At 40.2% G+C, this 22,742-nt stretch overlaps 1 protein-coding gene across 1 annotated transcript; it reads right to left on the bottom strand.

Annotated features, from left to right (window-relative positions):
* Positions 1 to 4,142: 4,142 nt before the first annotated feature.
* On the bottom strand, positions 4,143 to 4,460 carry LOC113925426 (60S ribosomal protein L12-like). Its single transcript, XM_035726357.1, has one exon. The coding sequence runs from the start codon at positions 4,458 to 4,460 to the stop codon at positions 4,143 to 4,145; it is 318 nt and encodes a 105-aa protein (XP_035582250.1).
* Between the last annotated feature and the right edge of the window lie 18,282 nt (positions 4,461 to 22,742).

Genomic DNA, 22,742 nt, shown 5'->3' with positions numbered 1-22,742 from the left:
GCTTGAACCAGCTGTATCAGTAATAAGCCTGACAGGATGATCTCAGTCTGGCTGACTCCCTGTGTCTCTCTCAATTGGTTCCCGACTCAGGACTGGAAGAAAGGCATTATCTATTGCTCCCCTGCTAAACCCCCAACGTCTGACATTTGTACAGTGCATTTCAGTTTACAAAGCACTTCCACATCCATTATTTCAAGGGTTGTAAATAAGGTAACAAAGTGCTGTGGGAGTTTTGGGAACAAGTGATTAATTCCAGTTGGGGAAAGCACAGCTCATATGGAGCGGCAGGTCTGTAGGCTTTGTTCAGCACAGGTGTCGGGCTGGAAGGTCTCTGAATTCTGCCCCTTCCAAGCCTTCATAGTGTCCAGCAGAGGACATTAGCCCATTTCTGGAATTTGCCTTATCTATAGCCTACTTTGCTTTTCTGATCCATTGTACATCTCGTGCCTCTTCCCCTGATTTCTGAGGTCTATTGGTTATGCACTGGCATTTCCAATTCTTACTTCAGAAGGCTCTGGCTTTGTCAATCCCTTTGGACATGCTCCTGTGACATGATCTGGCATCCTTATGGGTCAGGACCTGATAATCGCTCTCTGGGATCACACTCTGTGACTACTATTCCTTTCTCGAATCTTGCCGCCAAAAAAAAAATCAGCTGGCACCGCCAACTTTGAGCTCTAATATTCTATCATCATTGGCCTTAATAGTTTGGAAGCAACTGGATTCCTTTGCTCAGTCACAGCAAAGTCCTCATGACATCAGAGATATTGTCATACTGGAGGCACACACCGGGTGACTTTGTAGATACCAGCAGTCTTCCTAGGACATGGGTCCACCAATAGACACTGCATTGATGTGGATGTGCTAAAAGGCATTTTGGAACAAACAGCTTCCACAAAAGTGCCAAATTCTAATTGACATTGTTTTTCAAAGTGTTAGAATATAAATTGAATTTCAAGGCAAAGGGAAAAAATTAGAATTGGAAGTAAAGAAAGTGAATCTGCAAGCAGAAATGAAATGAGTCAATCTAATTTCAAAGCCTGTCCTGAACCAAGGGTAAAATAACAAACAGTGTTTGTGAAAAAAGAGAATCTAATATTTATAAGGGGTTCAACATCTAAGGGATGACAAATTGCACTTGAGAGGAAATGCTGCATTAGATAAATTTTATCTTGACACTGAGCCCTTTAACATGCCTGTGGAGCTTGTCTCGTACATCTGCTGTAGCCCACACACCAGCCTGTCCCTGCTAGTCACCGAAGGGTTATTTTGCTGAGAAAAATCTGTTTGACTTAGAAGCTGGAGGAAGGGAGCAGGGAGCTCAGAGACTGGAATCTAAATGAGTAGCAGAAAAATTTCAAATGCCACCATGGCAGGGAAAAGATGAACAAGGCTACGATAATTGACACTTCTTCTTACATCCAATTCCATTCTATACGCTCTCCAAACACATTCTTAGCCTGGTTTAACATCATTTATGTCTGTTTGGCATCACAATAGAGAATGTGACAAAGGAAATTGAATCAGTGAAGTGCATTGCTGGGTGAAATTACCTGTGGAGATACAGACCCATGGCGACGGGACATGAGATGGTCCTGTTTCACTCTGGGCCCTTAGTACGTGTAGTCCTTCTAACTAAGCATTGATGGAGCAGGAAGGATAAGGAGGAGAGGAGAGAGCCCCGGGTTGGGAGTATTTAGGTTGGGATGGGTAGGGAGTAAGGGACTAATTGATATCACATGTGTGAGCATGCGTGTGTGCATGTGTACTTACTTATAGAGAGTGTAGAATGAAAACCCGGATCTAACAGGTAGGGTGCTCAGCTGTGGTCAAGTGAGGTAATGGCCAGTAGTGTCTGCTACAGCATCTCCTTTCTTTGCTTCATGATTCAGCTTCTTTAGCTGGTGACTGACCTCCAGAAGGGACATGGAAGACAATGCACTTAAGGCAAATAATCCAAACTGTGCTTTTAGGATAATCCAGGTAAAGGGTGGACATGAACTGGTGTTTGTTTAATATCAAATATAATAGTTTTATATGAATGCATTTTAATTTTACATATAAATAATGAGATAATTGTGATATTTTCACACCTTGTAGGGATTTACTTTGATTTGACACTATAGATATTAAATAGATCTGGATTCGAATCCAGTTTCTACCTTACTTTGGGAACTTTGAGTTCTTTGAGCCCCCAGTTTTATCACTTCAAAAATGGGGATAAAATCAACCTTGAAGACTTGTGGAGATTACATGAAAAAAATTTGCAAAGGGCCTAGAACATTTTAGGTGCTTATTAAATTCCCTTTTCTCTTCCTACACTCTGGATAAATTAAATTTGATCTTTTTAAAAGAGAAAAGTGTGAGGCTAGATTTTTGTTTCAAAAAGTCACTTTTAGTTAGACCTTAAATATTTGACCAAGGCACTTAGTCCCAAATCTTCAAAATAAAAGTAATCAAAAATATAATTCTTTTGGAAATAATAGAAAATTTGAAGAAAAGTTTCAAGGATAGAAATAGTACAAAGAAATAGTACAAAGAAAACCTGATTATATTTTATTTTATATGGATTTACCTATAGTTAACATTTTACTTTATTGGCTCTCTCATTCTTTCTCTCTTTCTCCATATATATATATATATATTTTTCTGAACCATTTGAGAGTGAGTGGCATACATCCCAGACCTTACCCTTCAATATTTCAATGTGCGTTTCCTCTTATCTTACCATATACAGTTATCAGTTTCAGCAGAGTTAACATTGATAGAATATTTTTACCTAATCTACCATCCTAATTTCAATTCTGTCTGTCAACCCAATAATGTCTTTTTTTAAAAGATTTTATTTATTTATTTGAGAGAGAGAGCACAAGCAGGGTGAGCAGGAGAGGGAGAAGCAGGCTCTCCGCTGAGCAGGGAGCCCGATGTGGGGCTCAATCCCAGGACCCTGAGATCGTGACCTGAGCCAAAGGCAGACGCTTACCCGACTGAGCCACCCAGGTGCCCCCCAATAATGTCTTTAATAACACATTTCGTTTTTCTTTTTCTGCTAGTATAGGATTGGTTATTGCATTGAGTTGCCATGTCTCCTTTAATCTGATTAACAAAAATTATATCTTACCATTTATTTAATCATTGATAAATGATATATATGGCTGGCTAATGTAGTTATAATTAACAGGGCAATAGAATAATCAACATAGCAATAATTTTAAACTCACCTACCCAGCTTTCCTGTCCTCTGTAATCTGCCCTCACTGTAATTGTCTATATGCTGCTCCCCTATGGAGGTAGCAACTTAATAGCTGGAAAAACACAAGCTTGTGGCAGGAGCTCTGGGTGTGAATTCTAGCTCTACTCCCTGTTGACTGCATGGTCTGTAACAAGTTTCTGAGCTCCCAGCTTCTTCCAAAAAAACTGTAGCCAGTCAATTAATAACTGAGGAACCAATAAACAAATCTAGTTAATAGGTTTGTTAGAAAAATTAAATGCAATCATTTGCCTAAATGAGACCACAGAGTTTCTTGGCACATAGCAGTTTCTCTGAAAATGTTTATTCCTTTGCCTTCCTCCTTGTCAGAGTCAGGTTGTTGCTACATTCATTTCTGCCTCCTTAGCTTTGCTCACGCAGACTCCTACCTCTGCCCTGTCTTCCCCTCTCTTTGAAGCCTACCCAAAGTCAGAATATTTGCTAAGATTCTGCTCTACTTTTTTCTATCCTTCATGAAGCCATCATTAATCTCAGTACTCTCTCTACCTTTTAAACCCTTATGATCCTTTACTGAAATATCTTTCTTTGTAGTTCTTAACTAGCTGGGCATTCCACTGCACCACTGTTGACGTCATCTATGATGTCATGAGGGTGGTGGCCATCAACATCGCAGCCCACAGACTGGGCAGTCCCCAGGATCTCTTCAATGATTCCAGAGAGTTCTCTGGCTAAAGATCAGTACAGCATTGGGGCGCTGGCTGGCTCTGTCTGTAGAACATGCGACCCTTGATCTTGGGGTTGTAAGTTGAAGCCCCACTTTGGGCATGGAGCCTACTTAAAAATAAATAAGTAAAAAAATAAAAAATAAAAAATAAATAAATAAAATTAATAAAAAGAATTGGTGTCACATCTGTCGGCAATATTGACAATCTCATCCTAAGTGATGTTTCCACTTCGGCTTCTTTCTGTCTCTTGGCGGTTCCTTGAAGGCTTTGATAATCAGAGTCCAGGTGGAAGGTACCACTTCAATCTGGGCCTGTCTGTTCCGAATGGTCAGTTTCATTGTCATCCTCAGACCCTTCCCATGATCCGTTGCCTTGTCATCACCACCGATGACATCATCAACCTTTTTTGGAGACAGACCCAGGGGGCTCATCTTCAGGGCCAGGGCGGAAGTGGCACCGACTTCCCGACCGGTGCACCTCAGGTATACGACTTTGATCTCCTTGGAGTTGAACTTAGGCGGCATGGCGGAGGCGGCAGGTGTCAGATGAACCCGGATTCAGAACGACTGAGGAGAGTTGCACCTAGGCGTCCTCCCAGTCAAAAGTCGAAAATGAATGAATGAAATCTTAGAACGCTAACATTTAAGGGTCCCAATAAGGCCACAAACATAGAGAGAAGCTCTCACATAAAGAGCAGTTACTTACCAGTGTTCTATGCCTGGCGCTTTCCCTGCGCAGTGATGTGTATCCTCGCAACAGCCTCCACGGGGAGATCGCCATAGTCCCATTTTGCAGACGAGTAACCTTTGGTGCAAGGGCACAGAGCTAGAGAATGGCAGAGCCGGATTTCGAACTCGGGGTTGGTTCCATACTTCCTTTTACATCGGACAGTCACCTATGCTGAAATTTATGTTACAAAATATTGATTTTTGACCCATGAGTGACAAGTCCACATTAAGTTTTAGAGAAAAGAAAACGGTAGCGGACATGGGCGGATCTAACCTCTTTGTTCAACATAAACTCATTTATGTCCCCGTGAGTCAAGGTAACCTATGGTTGACTCAGTGTGACTCAAAATGACATTTTTATGTGCTTCTGAGGGAGACCTGGTAGACTAATAGGTTGTTCAGAAACATTTTACACACAAAGAGCTCAATAATTTCCCACTTTAAAAGTGTCACTAGCAGTTACCAGGTAACAACCGGCAACGGCCGCTCAACAAATAGGCATTTATGATGAGTGCTTCAGTGTGAGAAGCTGGACAGAACGATCTCTTGGGGCCCTCCCCATGGACGTAATCAATCTCATCAAAACTCAGGCTCAGGCGGAGCCCAGAGTAGAACACTTCTCTCCTGTTTCACCCTGTTACGGCACTGTTTTTTGGAGGAACACACCTTATCTCTCCAACTGGGAAGTTCTGTTAGGGCAGAGACTTGACTTTTCTTTCCCAAAGCACTGGGCGCAGAGTTGAGCATGTAGTAGGTACTCAGTAAGCACTAACTGAATGATGACTTCAAGATTTTGTAACTCCAGATGCTTGTACTACGGAGACACTTAAAGCCAGGTCAGAGCAACAGAGGACTCTAAATAATGATCCTTCAGAGCCATTATAAAATGGAAGGGGGGGAGGGGACTCCTCAGTGAAACTCCACAGATGACATTTACTGCTTTAGAGATCTAGAAGCCACTTTGTTATTGTCGTTGTTAAACATGGACTTGAGTAAATGAATAGGTCTCTTTTCTCAACTCTGATTCTATTTTGGTCTCAACCCTGACAACGTGTGATACAGAAATGAACCTGTCTTTGTCCCTAATAAAGCACATTTCTTGAGTTAGAAACACTAATCAGTTTTAGCAGGTTTTAGAGATGTATGACCCAGCATCAACATTTTTGTAACCAAGACTACAGGCTACGTCTTCGTAAAGAAGGCACAGTCAAATTGGATTACAGGATCTTCCTCCTACAGTACCTGATGGAATGAACAACCACATTAAAAAGTCAAAACAAAATAAAACACACAAAAAAAGTTTTAAAAAAAATGACGAGCAGCATTTAAACAAGAAAAAGTGTATTATTTAATTTATTTATATTTGATCCTAGTTTTATAAAAGTCTTTCTTCTATCTAGTTTAAATATGCACAGAGGACTGCTGGGATGATGTGTACTTTAGTAAAAGGTGAAAGATTTATGTGATCTGAAGAGAAACCAGAGTATTGTGCACTTTAATATTAATAATGATTTATTTCATGTGGTGGTGTTTGGGCTAAAACTTTACGTTGGTATATTCTGTGTTATTTGAATTCTTTGCTATGTATATGCATTATTAAAAAGTCAATACATATTTTGAATGTAACATTAGCAACTTTGCAGGGTATTGCAAATTGAGACAATGTCCTCCTGTTCATGTACTCAGGTATTCATGGGCTTAACAATCAGCTTCATTTCTTCTCTTACTCCGGAGACTAGTCAGTGTTTGCACAGCTAATTCTAGCTATAGAACTTCTTATCCCCAGAGTCCTGCCCTGCAGCATTACTGTAGACTGAATGTTTGTGACCCCCTCACCCCACCCCCCCAATCATATGTTGAAATCCTGACCCCCAAAGTGATGATATTTGGAGCTGAGCCTGTTGAGATGTGATTAGGTCAAGAAGGTAGTGTCCTCATGAATGGAATTAGTGACCTTATAGAAGAGACCCCAGAGAGATCTCTTACCCTTCTACCATGTGAAGACACAGTGGGAAGGTGAACGGCTATGTACCAGGAAGTGGGCTTTCACCAGACATGGAATCTGCTAGCCCCTTGATCTTGGATTTCCCAGGCTCTAGAACTGTGAGAAACAAATTTCTCTTGTTTACAAGCCACCCAGTCTATGGTATTTTGTTAGAGCAGCCTAAATGGATTGACACGGGTGTCCAGTCTGCCTTTAGGTGGACTTCTGGCCACCATTTTCTTTTTTTAAAGATTTACTTATTTATTTGAGAGAGAGAGGAGAGAGAAAGAGCACGTGTGTGCAAACGTGTGTGAGTGGGGGAGGGGCAGAGGGAGAGAGAATCTCAAGCAGACTCACCGCTGAACACAGAGTCCTAAGCAGGGCTCAATCTCACGAACCTGAGACCATGACCTGAGCAAAATCAAGAGTCCGATGCTTAACCGACTGAGCTACCCAGGCACTCCTCTGGCCACCATTTTCTTAACATTGGAGTTTTACATTGCTTCTGCTAAGGATGGCAATTTTAACCTCTCATTACTGTTTTTCTACATAAATCTTTGTTCATAACTCTGATTACTTTTTAGGGTAAAATCGTAGAAGTAGGGTCAAGGCATATGACTTTTGTTTTTTAATGCTCATGATCTTATCTAGCCAAATAATTTTCAAAAAGGCTATACTAATTAATGCTTTCACTAGAGGTATTTATAAAAGTGCTTCTTCCATAACTCTTACCAGCACTAATCATTTTTTGTTTGACATTTGTGCCCATTTGATAAGCAAAAATGATATTTAATTGCTGCTTTAATTAGCATTTCTATTATTAATGAGTTTGTTTTTTATATGCAGATTGAATTTTTAAAATTTCAGTGGAATTCTATAAGTGGGCAGACAACATGATCATATTTATGTTTTAGGACTGTAATTTGGGCGGGGGTGTTGAAAATGAGTGGCAGGAGGAGCCCCGAGGTCAGGGATACCAGAGAGGAGATCTCAGTGACCGTCAGGATGGTAGGTGATGAGCTCTTTTTTTTTAATTTAATTTTTATTTATTTATTTATTTTTATTATTATGTTATGTTAATCACCATACATTCCATCGTTAGTTTTTGATGTAGTGTTCCATGATTCAATGTTTGCGTATATCACCCAGTGCTCTATGCAGAACGTGCCCTCTTTAATACCCATCACCAGGCTAACCCATCCCCCCACCCACCTCCCCTCCAGAAACCTCAGTTTGTTTTTCAGAGTCCATCATCTCTCCTGGTTTGTCTCCCCCTCTGACTTACTCCCGTTCATTCTTCCTCTCCTGCTATCTTCTTCTTTTTCTTTTTTCTTAAAATATGTTGCGTTATTTGGCTTTTGTTTCTGTTAGTACTGGTAAGTCTCTTGGCTTTTACCTTAAAGTTCTTGTATGTTACCTTTTTAGACTAGAGAAATGAAACATCCATAGTCAGGTTTTAGCCAAAGCAAATCCTGATGAAAAAAATGACCGGCCCTCTGTCATTCTGAGCTGAATTGTAATTCTTTGTTCTCTGTACACTTCAGATAAAAGGATTCATGTGGGATGGTAGATAGGGTGGTTTTAATTTGGATCAACTGGACTTACTGCTGGATTTTACACTAGCCATGCTGTGAGGCAGGTTCTTTGTTTTCAGCAATTATCAAACTAAGCCTAATTAAACTTGCTTTGCTTTGATGTACTGTAATGTTTTCCATAATTTTATATTCTGAACCATTTTCATAAGTCCTTGTTTGAAATCAAGGATAGGCTAGGGATTCATTTTATATCTGTCGTGTCATGATTTAGTATATCTAATCAGGTTTTAAGATGCTTACTTTGGGTCGATATAATTCAACATTCTTCTTGTTGTTGTGTTTTTGCAATTGGGACCCATGGAACTGTTTTTAAATACAAAATGCTAATATAATAAATACAATAGATGTATGTAGAAAGAAAGTGCCAACTTTCAATCCTACCAATTAAGGTAGGAAATCCTACATATTCTTCTAGCTTGTAAAATTCAACTGATTTCCCTTTTTGTTGCGTTGTTCCTCAAGGGGACTTAAACATGCACGCACGCACACACACACACACACACACACACACACACACACCCCAGCTCATTTGGCCCAGTTGACTCCGTGTGTATTTCTTTTGTGTAGATATGTTAAAAGGGGGTATTTTGTTGTCTTTTTTCTGTTCACAAGTTGTTCATTTCCCACTTAGTGGAATGTCCATTAGCTCTCTGGTGCTTTATGGGTATTAGCATAGAAGATGTGAATATTTTTCAAAGAGCATTTTTCTTCTCAATCAAATAGAAATATTTTAAAAACACATTTACTTCATTCATCTAGTCCCATGCTTGGGGTTCTTGTTGCCACAATGCCTTTGCTGCCTTTTAAAATGGACTTAACTGTTTTTGTTATTTTAGCCTAATTTCCTGTTTTCGAAATGGGCAAAAGACACAAAACTTGATGAATCATGTTGCACAAATCCTTCTTTTCAGCCTAGATGGGCAGAGGACTTTGCTATGAAGATCCTTTTAAACATTTTTGAACAGAGTTATGCCTCTCTCTTTAAGATTTGTCATGAAGAAATATTATTCTTATGTTTCTATGAAAATGAAGAAAACCTAGAGCTAAATTATTACCAATATTAGAAAAACTTTGTATTTTTGGGCACAATTTGATACTTTAAAAAACTTTGTGTTGCAGTATAGTACATGGAGAAATGTGGGTGCCCAGTTCAGTGAATTTTCACAACCTGACCACACCGGTTTAATCAGTACTCAGAGGGAAAGAGAACATCGCCAGGATCCCAGAATATAGCCCTCATGCTCTTAACCAGTCGCTGCTTCCCACAACTCACCCCCAGAATAACCACTTTCCTGACTTCTAACAACACGGCTTAGTTCTGCCTGCTTTTGTGCTTTATATACATGAATTATACAGTATGCACCCTTCGACGGCTGGCTTTTTTCCTTTAACATTATGTATGCGGGATTCATCTGTATTGTTGAATATAGTTGTAGATGTTCATCCGCATTGCTTTGTAGTTTTCTGTTGTATGACTATACCACAATTTACTGTTGAAGGGCAGCTTTATGCAGTGCTGGGGGGTGGTGAGAAGGCACTGGAAGAGGGGTCAAATGACTTCACATTTAATTCCTGCCCCAGTATAGCAGGAATTGTACGCAGGTTAAACAGATTTGGTTCTAACCTCTAAGTGCTTGTTCACTCTAGATAGTAAAAACCTGGAGGACAGGGAGAAGCTTGGTTTATCTTCCTCCTCCCACGAACTCAGTGCCTCCTACAAAGGCACTCAAATGAAGGTTGATAGGATTCAAAATAGCTTGCCCCAGCTGAGAAGCAATAAAATGCAATTATAAGGATGTAAAACATGAGACGTGAGGAAAATAGTGTAGGAACTTCCAAGAGACGGCTAAAAGATAGAGAAAGGGGAAAAAGGTATAACATAAAACAACATAAGACAATATTTATTTTGCTATCATGTAAACGAACCTAATTAAATAGAGTTTGTAAGGCATTGTGAATCATCTAATAAAACGTATACATAAAACAGTGTTGGGCACCTGGGTGGCTCAGTTGGTTACTCGTCTGCCTTCGGCTGGGGTAGTGATCCCGGGGTCCTGGGATCAAGTTCTGAGTTGGGCTCCCTGCTGATCTGGGAGCCTGCTTCTCTCTCTGCCCTTCCCCCCATGGCTCGTTCTCTCTCGCGCAAAAATAAATAAATAAAAATACTAAAACAAAACAAAAACAGTGTTTTGCTGGGTATTTTCTTGTTCATTGAACAGTAATCTCCCTTGGTCTCCCATCTGATTATTTTAAATGTATTTTGTTCAGGGGTGCCTCGGTGGCGCAGTCAGTTAAACGTCCTGCTCTTGGTTTCAGCTCAGGTCATGATCTCAGGGTCCTGGGATTGAGTCCCACGTTGGGCTCTGTGCTGAGTCTACTTGAGATTCTCTCTCTCCCTCTCCCTCTGCCCCTCCCACTCGTGCTCTCTCTCTCTCTGTAAACTAAATAAGTAAAATCTTAAAAACAAAAAACAAGTGTATTTTGTTCAGTTCACATGATTTTTTTTTGAGCCCCAAAACAGCAATTGAGCTGAATAAACCCATAATTGTATAAAGTTGACATTCATCACAGCCGTGTAAATGTTTGGTATTTCAGCCAATTTTGCTTTTCTAGTTTGTTTTTGTATCAGGCTTCACTGTGGATTCTACAAATTCTGGTTTTTGTTTTTTAGAGCACATCATAACTTCTTTTATTTTTTCATTTCTTTTATTGACTTGATTGAAGTTGCTCTACAATCTCAATCGTCTGTACACTAACATATGAATAATTGTTGCTATGTCTCAGTAAGGGGTAGTAAGATAATTGTAGAGCTAATACCAGTGTCATAAATAAATAATTCATTAAAACATACAGTGCCTATTTGGATATATTGTTTCATTCAACTAGCAAAAAGATCTACTACTTTATTGGAGACTCTCATTTTGATTAAAAACATTAAGATGGCCCATTCATTCTGGTAGATTCAGACAGTTAATAATTTGGCTGCTCTGGGAATTGACCTCAAGGGAATGTGAACAAGTGATCGACACAAAAGAAAGGCAGGTGGAATTTGATTTAGTTGACCTCTGATCGATCTTTGTGTGTTAGTTGCTAGAGCGGTCATACAAAATAAAACAGGCAGTGGCTCACACAATAGGTATTTGTTTTCTTGCAGTTCTGGAGGCTAGAAGACCAAAATCGAGGTGTCAGCTGAGCTGGTTTTGTCTGAGGCTTCTCTCCTTGGCTTGTAGACGGCTGACTTTTCCCTGCCTCTTCACATGGGCTTCCCTGTGTGTGTGTCTGTGTCCTTAGGTCTTCTTCTTAGAAGCACAGTGGTCAGATTGGATCACAGTCTCCCTAATGACCTCATTTAACCTTAATTACCTCTTTAAAGACCCTATCTCCAAATACAGTCACATTCTGAGGAGGTTTTGTGGGGCTAGGACTTCAACATACGAGTTTTGGTGGAGAGATACTTCAGCTTGTAATACTCTGTTGAAGACAACACTTGAAACTGATATGAAATACTCAGATCAGGCACATCTCATACTCCTTCTATGGCTCTCTCAATGCTGTCACTGTCTGGGTCCTCGGCTGCTTGTTTTATCTCAGCTGCTGCTCTGGCCTCTTCCCTCCGGGGCTGCATGGCTCCATCACCTGAGGGTGACCAGTCCCTGGGGCCTGCTGCATAGCCAGACTGACCAGTCACCATCCTGAGTTTCTGTCCTCTTACCCTCCTATGGGACATGGATGAGATGCTGGGTGGTGGGGCATAAGATCTCATTTCTGGAGCATCAGCCAAAGGGCCTAGAAGATGCAACCCAGAAATTCAGAGGAGTTAAGTCCCAATTGGGGGGAACTTTGACCAATGGAAGGAAATAAAAGATGGGAAGGAGCTGGGTAGATGAATTACTGGTCCTTGCTGCTTCCCATGGATGGTGCAAAGCCATAGTTTCTCTAGATTAGCCTGTCCAGAGACTGGCCCAGTAGGTACATCTTTTAAGTAGTCAATTTTTATATTTTCACAGCTTGTAAATTGGTGCCCAGTGCTGTAACATACAGGGTCTTACAGTGCTGCCCATCCCTCCCATCCTCACATCCCTTTTATCTCACTCTCACTGCTCTGGGACTGGACCTGTCAAGTGAAACATTAGGACTCAATCCTTGCCTCAGACTCTGCTTTCTAGAGAATCTGGACCAAGACAATATTTACCCATTATAAAAATTTCACCCTAATTAGAGGGGTAGGAATAAATTTGAAGATAGAGACTATTATTCTTCAATATTTATTTTTTTAAAAGATTTTATTTATTTATTTGACAGAGAGATACACAGGGAGAGAGGGAACACAAGCAGGGGGAGTTGGAGAGGGAGAATCAGGCTTCCCACTGAGCAGGGAAACCTGATGTGGGGCTTGATCCCAGGACCCTGAGATCATGACCTGAGCTGAAGGCAGGCGCTTAATGACTGAGCCACCCAGGCACCCCAATTCTTCAATATTTGTTATAGAGCATTTGATCACTTTTCTTGAGATCTTACTAGTAAGGGGGAGCACAATAAAGCTATGACAAATTGCAGTGAACAGTGACAAATATTGACTCAATAGCACACCTACACTTATGTAGATTCATCAAGTGGACTCATTGCTTTACTAAACAATTTTTTATTTTAGTTTTTATGAGAAAAAGTGTAAGATGAACAAGATTATTTCTTAAATTACACCTTTATCTTGACAAATAATATGTTTTTCTTTCTAGCAGAGTCCATGTTGCTATCCATGAGATCATGTCATGATGGAAGAATGCTGTGAATAAAATTTCTTGAACTACTGAAAAAAAACTCAACAGAGGAGCACCCGGATGGCTCAGTTGGTTAAGCGTCTGACTCTTGATCTCAGCTCAGGTCTTGATCTCAGGGTCGTGAGTTCAAGCCCCACATTGGGCTCCACGCTGGGTGTAGAGCCTGCTTGAAAAAAAATTAAATTAAATTAAATCTTTAAAACATACTCATCAGAAAATTTTACTTTCTTCAAAATCTCAAATGTTGAAATATAATGTCTGACTAATTATTTTTCTAAAATTACAAAATCACTAATATTTGGCCACTTGGAAGAATTTCCTTTAAATTCTAGTTTTTAGAAAGTAATTCTTGAATTCCTCAGATAGCTAGTATATAGTAAGACCAAGATCTGTCTGCTTATGTACCCATATGCAAATAAAGTTCCTTGAACTAATGGGTTAGACTCTTGTGCAAACTCTTTTTTCTTTTTTTTTTAAAGATTTTATTTATTTATTTTGACAGAGAGAGACACAGCGAGAGAGGGAACACAACGTGGGGAGTGGGAGAGGGAAAAGCAGGCCACCTGCTTGTAAATTGGTGCCCATTGCTGTAACAGGGAGCCTGATGCGAGGCTTGATCCCAGGACCCTGGGATCATGACCTGAGCCGAAGGCAGATGCTTAACGACTGAGCCACCCAGGCGACCCTTGTGCAAACTTTCTGATGCATTGAGTGGCATTAACAAATGGGCAGGAAAAGCTGTATATCTGATAAGGAGTTAATATCCAATATATAAGGGAGACATACAACTCAATAGCAAAAAACAAACGACCCAACTTAAAAAAAATGGGCAAAGGAACTGAATTTTTTTCACAGAAGGCATACAAATGGCCAACAAGTACATGAAAAGGTGCTCAACGTGACTAATTATCAGGGAAATATAAGTGTAAACCACAATGAGATATCACCTTGCCCCTGTTAAAATGGCTGTCATCACAAAGAGAAGAGCTAGGAAGTGTTGGTAAGGATGTGGAGAAAAGGGAACCCTTGTGCACAGTTGGTGAGAATGTGAATTAGTACAGCTATTATGGAAAACAGCATGGAGGTCCCTCAAAACCTAAAAATAGAACTACCATACAATCCAGCAATCTCATTTCTGGGTATATACTTAAAGGAAATGAAGTCATCACCTTAAAGAGATAAGCTGTGCTCTCATGTTCATTGCAGCATTATTTGCAGTAGCCAAGATATGGAAGCAACCTAAGCATATGTTGACGGATGAATGGATAAAGAGACTATGGTATGTAAAGAGAATATTTTTCAGCCTTTTAAAACAAAGGAGGTCCTACCTTTTGTGTTCATGTCATCCAAACATGAATGAAACTGGAGGATGTTATGCTAAGTGAAATAAGCCAGACACAGAAAGGAAGAAATTATGATTTCACTGATATGTGGAATCTAAAAAAGTCAAATGAATACAAGGAATGGTGGTTATGAGGGTCAATGAAATGGGGGAAATGGGGAGATATTGGTCAAAGGATATAAAATTGTAATTATATAGAATGAGTAAGTCTAGAGATCTAATGCACAGCATGGTGACTATAGTTAATAATACTGTATTGAATACTGGAAATTTGCTAAGAGAATAGATTTCGGGTGCTCTCACTACAAACGAAAATACGGCAACTATGTAAGGAGATACATTCATTAGCTTGGCTGTACTAATCATTTCACCATATAGATGTATATCAAATCATCATGTTTTATACCTTAAATGTAAACAATTTTTATTTAGAAAATGGACAGAAAGTAGAATTTCCAAATTCATGACAGATAGGAATATTCAAAATTTAAGAATGAGAAGTTAGAATCCCTGGGAATTTCCAGGATTTCCCAAAGTCATGCCTTCTACTGTAATTTTTAGTACTTTATTTAGAGTTTAAAACTAATGAGTGACCATAATAACAAATAGTGAATTTCTGTGATGGTGTTATACACAGATTTTCTATACAGAAAAATCTACCCATGTAATAAATGCCTGGTTTATATGAACTGATATATTATGAAAAGATTATACATTTCAACAACATGCAAAACAATGTTTTCTTGATATAAACATCTGATAATAAAAAAAAATACCAGAAGAAGGGACCGTAAGCACCAAATAAAGGCCAAATGAAAATCCTTTAAAATTTGAAAGATAACACAAATATTTCATATTTAAAAGTTATCATTCTAAAAGTAAAATTTTAAGGCACAGTAAACATTAATTTTCCTTTCCAATATTTTTGAGCTCTATTTTGTGACCAATATTTCAGCTGTAGAGAAATTTCTTTCATTTTACATTGATACTGGTAGAATTGTTAAGGGTGAATCCAAAAGCATCTCCAAGTTGGATATCAGGGTTTGTGCTGCTTCATTTAAACTCATTTCCTTTTTTAATGCTAAAAATAATTTGTTGTTCCCTATTTTGGTTTTGCTATTGAAATCAATATTGCTTGGGGCGCCTGGGTAGCTCAGTCAGTTAAGCAACCGACTCTTGATTTCAGCTCAGGTCATGATCTCAGGGTTGTGAGGTTGAGCCCCGCGTCGGGCTCTGGGCTCAGTGCAATGTCTGTTTGGGATTCTCTCTCTCTCTCTCTCTCCCTCTGCCCCTCCCCCCCACCAGTGCTCTCTCTAAATAAATAAATAAATAGGGGTGCCTGGGTGGCTCAGTTGGTTAGGCGTCTGCCTTCAGCTTAGGTCATGATCCCAGGGTCCTGGGATCGAGCCCCATATTGGGCTCCCTTCTCAGTGGGAAGCCTGCTTCTCCTTTCCCCCCGCTTGTGCTCTCTCTCGCTATCTCTCCCTTTTCTCTCAAATAAATAAACAAAATCTTTAAAAAAAATAAATCAATTTTGCTTTTGCTAATTCAGATTTGAGATCAATTTCTAATTTCATATTGAAGCATTCTATGACAAGTTTCACATCTTATTCTCTTAGCATTTTTTTCTGGTAAAATATTTATAAAAAACTAGTCTGTAGATAATATTCAAACACTGGAAAACACTGGTAAATATTATTGGGTAGTGTTTGAATAGCATAACATTTGAATATCCTAGTAAATTTAATAGCATTACCCAGAATCACATGTTGGCATTGCCAATTTAAGGACTTCTTTGGCTTCCAAAATTTGTTATTTCTTAGAACGTCACTCATAAGATTTTTATATGTGTTCAAACTTAGTAATATCAATTTTATCAGTTAAGAGCAGACTGTCTCCATAAACACACACTTAAAGCAAGGCAACTATGAGCAAGACCGTTTGGTGCTGTGATTGCTTTCCTGCTCCATGTCCTCTTCCTGGTTCTTAGAAATGTCAACTTTATCATGGACTCCACTTGTCAGCATGTCCTTCTTTTGCTTTTAACTTGGTGCCAATGGATTCCTTTGAATCTAGACTGTGTCTGATGATTGTTAAGCAATGATTCTCATGGGAGAATTCCCATTTTTCTTGATTTTTTGACTGATTTTTCTTGGAATTCAGGAAAATGTAAATAAGAAATTCCAGGAAGGAATTCCTTACGAAAACACTAACAAGAGATGATAGGCCTTCGATAAAATAGTTCTTTATTGCTACAGTGGTAGCTAGTCCCACTGTGTCTCTAGGAGCTGTTGGAGGTCCAACTTGAATCTACCCTGGGAAGCAGACAAACCCAGGTATATCCAGAGGCCTGGTGGGATGGGCCTGCCAGAGGTCAATATTTTTTTGGGCTCATCTTGTTGTACATATTTTATTTTTTATTGTGCTTAAATATACAATAACATAAGGTTTACTATTTAAACCATTTTTAAGTGTGTAACTCAGTGGCATTAAGTACATTCACATTACTGTGCAACCATCCATCTCCAGAACATTTCATCACCCCAAACTGAGACTCCATACCCATTAAACACTAACTCCTCATTGTCTTCCACCCCTAGTCCCTGGCTACCCCCATTCTACTTTCTGTCTCTATGGATTGACTATTCTAGGTGCCTCATGTAAGTGGACTCCTACAATATTTGTCCTTTTGTATCTGGCTTATCTCACTTGCATAATGTTTTCAAAGTTCATCTATGTTCTAGGATGTGTCAACAGAGGCCAATTTTTAAAGGGCCCTAAAATATTCTCAAGAAGGAACTCTTCCCAAAGGAAGGCAAGCACACTGGCTGGGCCTTAGAACAATACCTTAGTATTCAGAGTGCTGGGATGCTTCTGAGTACAGTTGGAAACTGCTCTTGAGAGTGGTCCTCTAACTCAGCTTCTTTGGACACTGAGTCCCATGGAGAGAAGGAGTTGAAGTAAGAACACAGGGGAATGCTTTCATTGTAAGTTCTGTGGTGCAGGAAGTTCTATAACATTGTAGGACCAGTGGCAGGAGGTGGGGCTGGCATTTCATAAGCATCAAGAGACAGTACACGTGGTATTGACATTCATACTCTCTTAGTGGGCCCCATAGGTAGAGGCAGTAGAGAGATATTAGCTTCATAGGGGCTCATAAGTAGTGAGGGCTGGGTAGCAGATATCCCTATTGGATTAGAAAAACATGAAAATGGTAGATATTCCATTGGTATTGGGAGAATTTACCCATTAGCATATATGAGACATCTTCTGGAAACTCCTAGAACTAACTGAGAGAGAAAGAGGTAAATACAATATTACTGTGAATGTGATCACTGATCACCCTGAGGCTGATTTAGCTTAAGAAAATCAGTGTCACCGTAGCAATGTATGACTCAAGAACCTGAAAAGAACAAAACCATGCATAATGAATATGACCCTTGGCATACAGGGTTCTCCTCTCCCTTTGCAAACAGAACAAAAGATTTTAGTTAGCAAGTGTCAGACCAGCTCCATGCTGTCACAAGTGCTGGGTATAGAAATGCTAGAAGAGTCCACTCATACTTCTTTTTGTGACTGGAAGAGATCTACTACTTCCTTTAAGGTTTTGAGATGGGACTAGTAGGACTTTGAGTCATTACTAGAAGTCCCTGATAATCTTGGAAGACTTCTCAGATGAGACTGTGAAATACCTGGGGACATTTGGCCAAGATTTTGGTATAACTTCTCAAAAAGAGTTGATGCCCATCAAGGATTATGCTGAACAGTCTGCCACATTTTACCCTTAGGTATATAGTCTTTTGGCTGTAAGAGTGTGTTTCAGAGCACATGGCACAGTCTCTACCTTCTGATTTTGTTCAAACTATCACCAGCACTATTGCTTAGTGTAAGCAAGGTTAATAGGGAACTGTTTTTAGGAATGATAGTGTGATTGCCTCATACAAGGTGATATAAAAGTAGTCATGTCGAAGTCTTGCATATGGTTCTATCTCCTTAATCAGTTTCTCATAAGGCAATCATCAATATAGCATTCCTTCCCATTAATCCTTCAGGCTTGATCAACGTGGAAAACAAAATGCCCTATGGAGGTGACACATTATAAGCCAGGGTATTCAATAGTAGATGATTCAAGCCATTCACATTCATAATAGTGTAGACAGGCATATAGATCTAAGTACTAAGCAGATCTTCCATTGCTGCCTGTGTAACCCACACATGTAAGAAGACATGAAAGAGTAAAGTAGTTAAACCCCATGGGGCAGCAGGTGGCTGCTTTTAATTCTAGTGGCAGAGAGGGCAGGGGGTGGGGCAGTGAGTGAGGGAAGTTCCATGGTGTGAGACAGGGCGTAATCATAGAAGAACCGGCTGCTGCGTGATGGGGGAGTCTTTCAGGCTGCACTTGGAATTAAAGGCCATTACACCATCTGAGGACGTGTGGAGGCTGGGCAGAGTGAGGCCGGTAGTAGAGTCCTTTGGCGTTGGAGGGGAATTACCTCCACTGCATTTCCTGCATTTCTTGGCTTTTGAAAGGCAAACAGAGAAATCACTGGAGCAATAAAAATGCTCTTCCTCTGAGGCACAAGCAGGGAGAGTGATTTTTTGAGCCCTTGCAGACAGCTGCTGGGTGCACTTCAAAACCAAAAAGCAAATGGACTCTTGTGGGACCTGTGGGGAAAGCAGCTGGCTGGGCAACTCCGCCCCCCGCCCCCAGGTACCCCAGCCAGACCCGCACAAGTCATGTTTGACCCCTTTCGTTTCCTCCTCTCGCCTTCAAGTGGATTGTTTCTAGTATTTCTCTCTTAACAACTGTGTTGCTATTGACATTTTATACATATTTCCTGGTGCATCTGTTCAAGAATTTCTATAAGCTAATGCTAAATTGTTTTTGAAAGTGATTGAACCAACATAAAAATGAGATACAAGGCATGAATCTTGAATTGGGGAAAAATGTAAAAGAGACTTGGGACAATTAGGGAAATTTGAATATGGAACGAATATCGGGTGATCCTGTGGACTTATTGTTACTTTTTAAAATGTGCATGATATTGGAGTTATATGAGAAAATGTCCTTTCCTTAGTCTTTCTTTTTTTAACTTTTAAAACATTAATTAATAATTAATTTATTTATTTTTAAGTAGGCTCCACCCCCAGTGTGGAGCCCAACATGGGGGCTTGAACTCACAACTCTGAGATTGAGACCTGAGCTGAGATCAAGAGTCAGACGCTCAACTGACTGAACCACCCAGGTGCCCCCCAGCTTGGTCTTTCTTAAGAGTATTTAAGAGTAAAGTGCAAAGTTATTTATGGTTCATTTTCAAATGGCTCAGCAAAGCAGTGTATTTGGAGAGACAGAGAAAGAGAAGAGAGAGAGAGAGAGAGAGAGAGGAAGCAAAATTGGCAAAATTGTTGATGGATCACTATGTGTGTTTGAAATTTTTCAAAATAAAAAGTTGTGAGAAGAAAAGATGATTGAAACTGTGTCTAGTTAGGAAAACAGAAGCCACTCTAGGTATTTTAAAGACAGAGACTTGAATACAAGGAATTGGTTTCAAAGGCATTGGGAGAGGTGCAAGAGCAAAAGGAAGGAGGTGCGGCTGGAGGACCAAAAAGGAATTGGTGATACCCAGAAATCAGAAGATGCCGAGGCTCTGGGGCTCAACCCACAAGCCTGTGCCTGCCACGGTGAGACACTATTCCAGTTGGTTCTGGATCCACTGGAGAGACACCACCTCCAGCAGGGCTAGAACTGCTGAAGGACAGGCTGCCTCTGCTCAGACTCCTGGCATCTGGACCACTGCCCTTCCATTGCCACTCTAGCTTCATGGGTAACTGCCACCAGGGTCAGAGCCGGAAACAGAAAGCTTCCCTCTTCCTCCCATCTTCTCATCTCCACCAGTGCCTTGCACTGGCCAAGCCTCATGGGAAACCAGCAGGCAAGTGATCCTGGGAAATGTATTTTGCAGAGTCTGAATCCTACCGGTCCAGAGCACAGCCTAGAAAGAAGATGTTGCATTCAGAGGCATTAGGTAAAAATGGACACACAGTCCCACCAATGGTAAACAAGAGTTCCCTCTGCACCACATCTTTGCTACCACTTGGTATTGTCTGACTTTGAAACTTTTTAATCTGGTAGGAGTTTTAATATGCATTTTTACTCATCCTTCACGGCAAGCTTATGTGTTTCTTCCTTGGAGAAGCTCTCTCTGACCCTAATCAGCTTCTCCTGCTATCCTCTCTGTATTCTGGACTTCCCCTGCATTGCACTCCTCACAATTAATAATTATATGTTCGTTTGTGAGATTATTTGATTAATACCAGTCTACTCTGCCATTGTGTAAATTCTACCAGGTGGGATGCAGCTCTTATTTTCTGCTGTATTTCTAGGACCCAGTGCATTGCCAGACACATAGTAGGCACCCAGTTTACATACTGAATGGATGGATGAAGAAGGATTGGATATGACACCAATCCTGTGTGATACAAGAGGACCTGAATTGGACTGAGAAGAGGAACACCCACCAGTCACACCTGGGTGAGGGCTACATCAGTCACTGAGAGACTGGTGGTTAATGCCAGAACCCCAAGGAGTTGTGCCATTTTAAATAGTTTGTTCTGTATATTTTATAATTTGTTGTAAATATTAACTGTTAACAAATTGCATGTGATTCCCTCTGAGGTTGTGATTCATTCACGATCAATGGGTTTTGAAATTCAAGGTAAAAAGAAGACCTCTAGATAGAGTTCGGTAGAAGAGCAGCTAAACTAATTGGAGCACACAAAAGGTGACCGACAATCCTGAAGAGTTTTGAGGACTTGGGAATTTTGGTGCTAAAACCACAAAACTCCTGGGCAAACCCAGGGCTGGATTGGTCAGCCTAGCCAAATATCATTGGCTGTTACCACCCTGGGCCCCCACTGGGAAGCCCTGAAAGCATTAGCCTTTTAAGGACAAGATCTAACCTTGTAGGAATGCATTAATTCTTACACCAGGTTGATGACAGTGTCAGAGATGTTAGTTAATTTTAAGGAGCCTGTGTTCACAGGCCTAGGTTTTTCCAGGTGTGCATTTGGGAGGGATTTTTAGTTATTGTTTGTATCTTCTAATATTTATGCATGATGTGACTGGACCAATCAATAATTTCCAGTGGATAATGTTGGACATGTTAAGGGAAAAATAAAAATTCCTCTAAAGAAAGAAACAAGGCCAATGATAAGGGTACAACCTCAGGAGAGGTGAGGCTTTTGGGCAATTTGGGCATGGGTGACCCTGTAGTTGTGTAGTGAGCTATGGGCAGTGAACAGGTCTGTCATTTAGAGGCCACTCCCATATGTCACACACATCAACATAGACTGTCATGGACCAAGAAGTCAGGAACTGGGTTTCCAGAAAGCATCTTCAGGCTGTAGAGTCAACCTCGTGAATGCCAACTCCATTGGATGATGAAGTGGCTCAGTAATGACTGCATTTTGTTGGGGGGTAAATTTGAGGGCTTTGTAAAATAGTTTTGTGAGGTTGCATTTATGGACTGTATAGAACATCCAGTTGATTCCATGGATGACCGTTTATTGGTGTGGTGGCAAATACGGCAATGTTAAGAAGCTTCTCCCTTCTTTGTGAGGTTCTTTCCTCCACCGACTTCTGTTGATACCTCTCCCTCCTGGTTTTAGTTCTGCTCCTCTGGTTGCTCTTCTTTCCTTCCTTTCTTCCTTCCTTCCTTCCTTCCTCCCTCCCATCCTTCTTACTTTCTTTATCATATATATATTTTTTATTGTGGTAAAAAACACATAACATGAGATCTACCCTCTTGATAAAACAATGTCGTACAGAAGATCTCTAGAACTTTTCTGTCTTGCATTGCTGAAACTCTATACCCATTGAACACAGTTCCCCATTTCTCCTGCCCTCAAGCCCTTGGCAACCACCATTCTACTTTGTTTTCTGACTGCTCTTTCTTGTCCTTTGGGCTCCTTTTTATCCCAAGGGGCCTACCCTTGTTGTCAGGGCCATCGTGTCCCTGACTGTTCTCTTCTCACGGAACACTCTCTTCCCAGGGTGACCTCATCATAGTATCATTTCCAATAGCAAAAACATGATTTTGAAACAACTCCATGGTTCAACAGTACAGGATTGGATAAATATGGGTTATTATTTAAGTGGAATACTATGCACCATTTGATGAAAATAGCATTGTGCAAGTACATTTATTGACATAGAGAGAGGGTCACGGTATTGCTTAGTTAATAAGCCATGTTATGACATTGCATGTATAATGTGATCCCATTTGTGTAAAAAATAGGTAAATATACAGTGACACTTGAATGAATGTTCACCAAAAATAAAACAGTATTTATCTCTGGGTGGTAGGATTACGCGTGATT

This window comes from Zalophus californianus, chromosome 2, assembly GCF_009762305.2.
Source record: "Zalophus californianus isolate mZalCal1 chromosome 2, mZalCal1.pri.v2, whole genome shotgun sequence".
In the NCBI taxonomy this organism is placed as follows: Eukaryota; Metazoa; Chordata; class Mammalia; order Carnivora; family Otariidae; genus Zalophus; species Zalophus californianus.
This window is presented reverse-complemented; position numbering and strand designations above follow the sequence as displayed.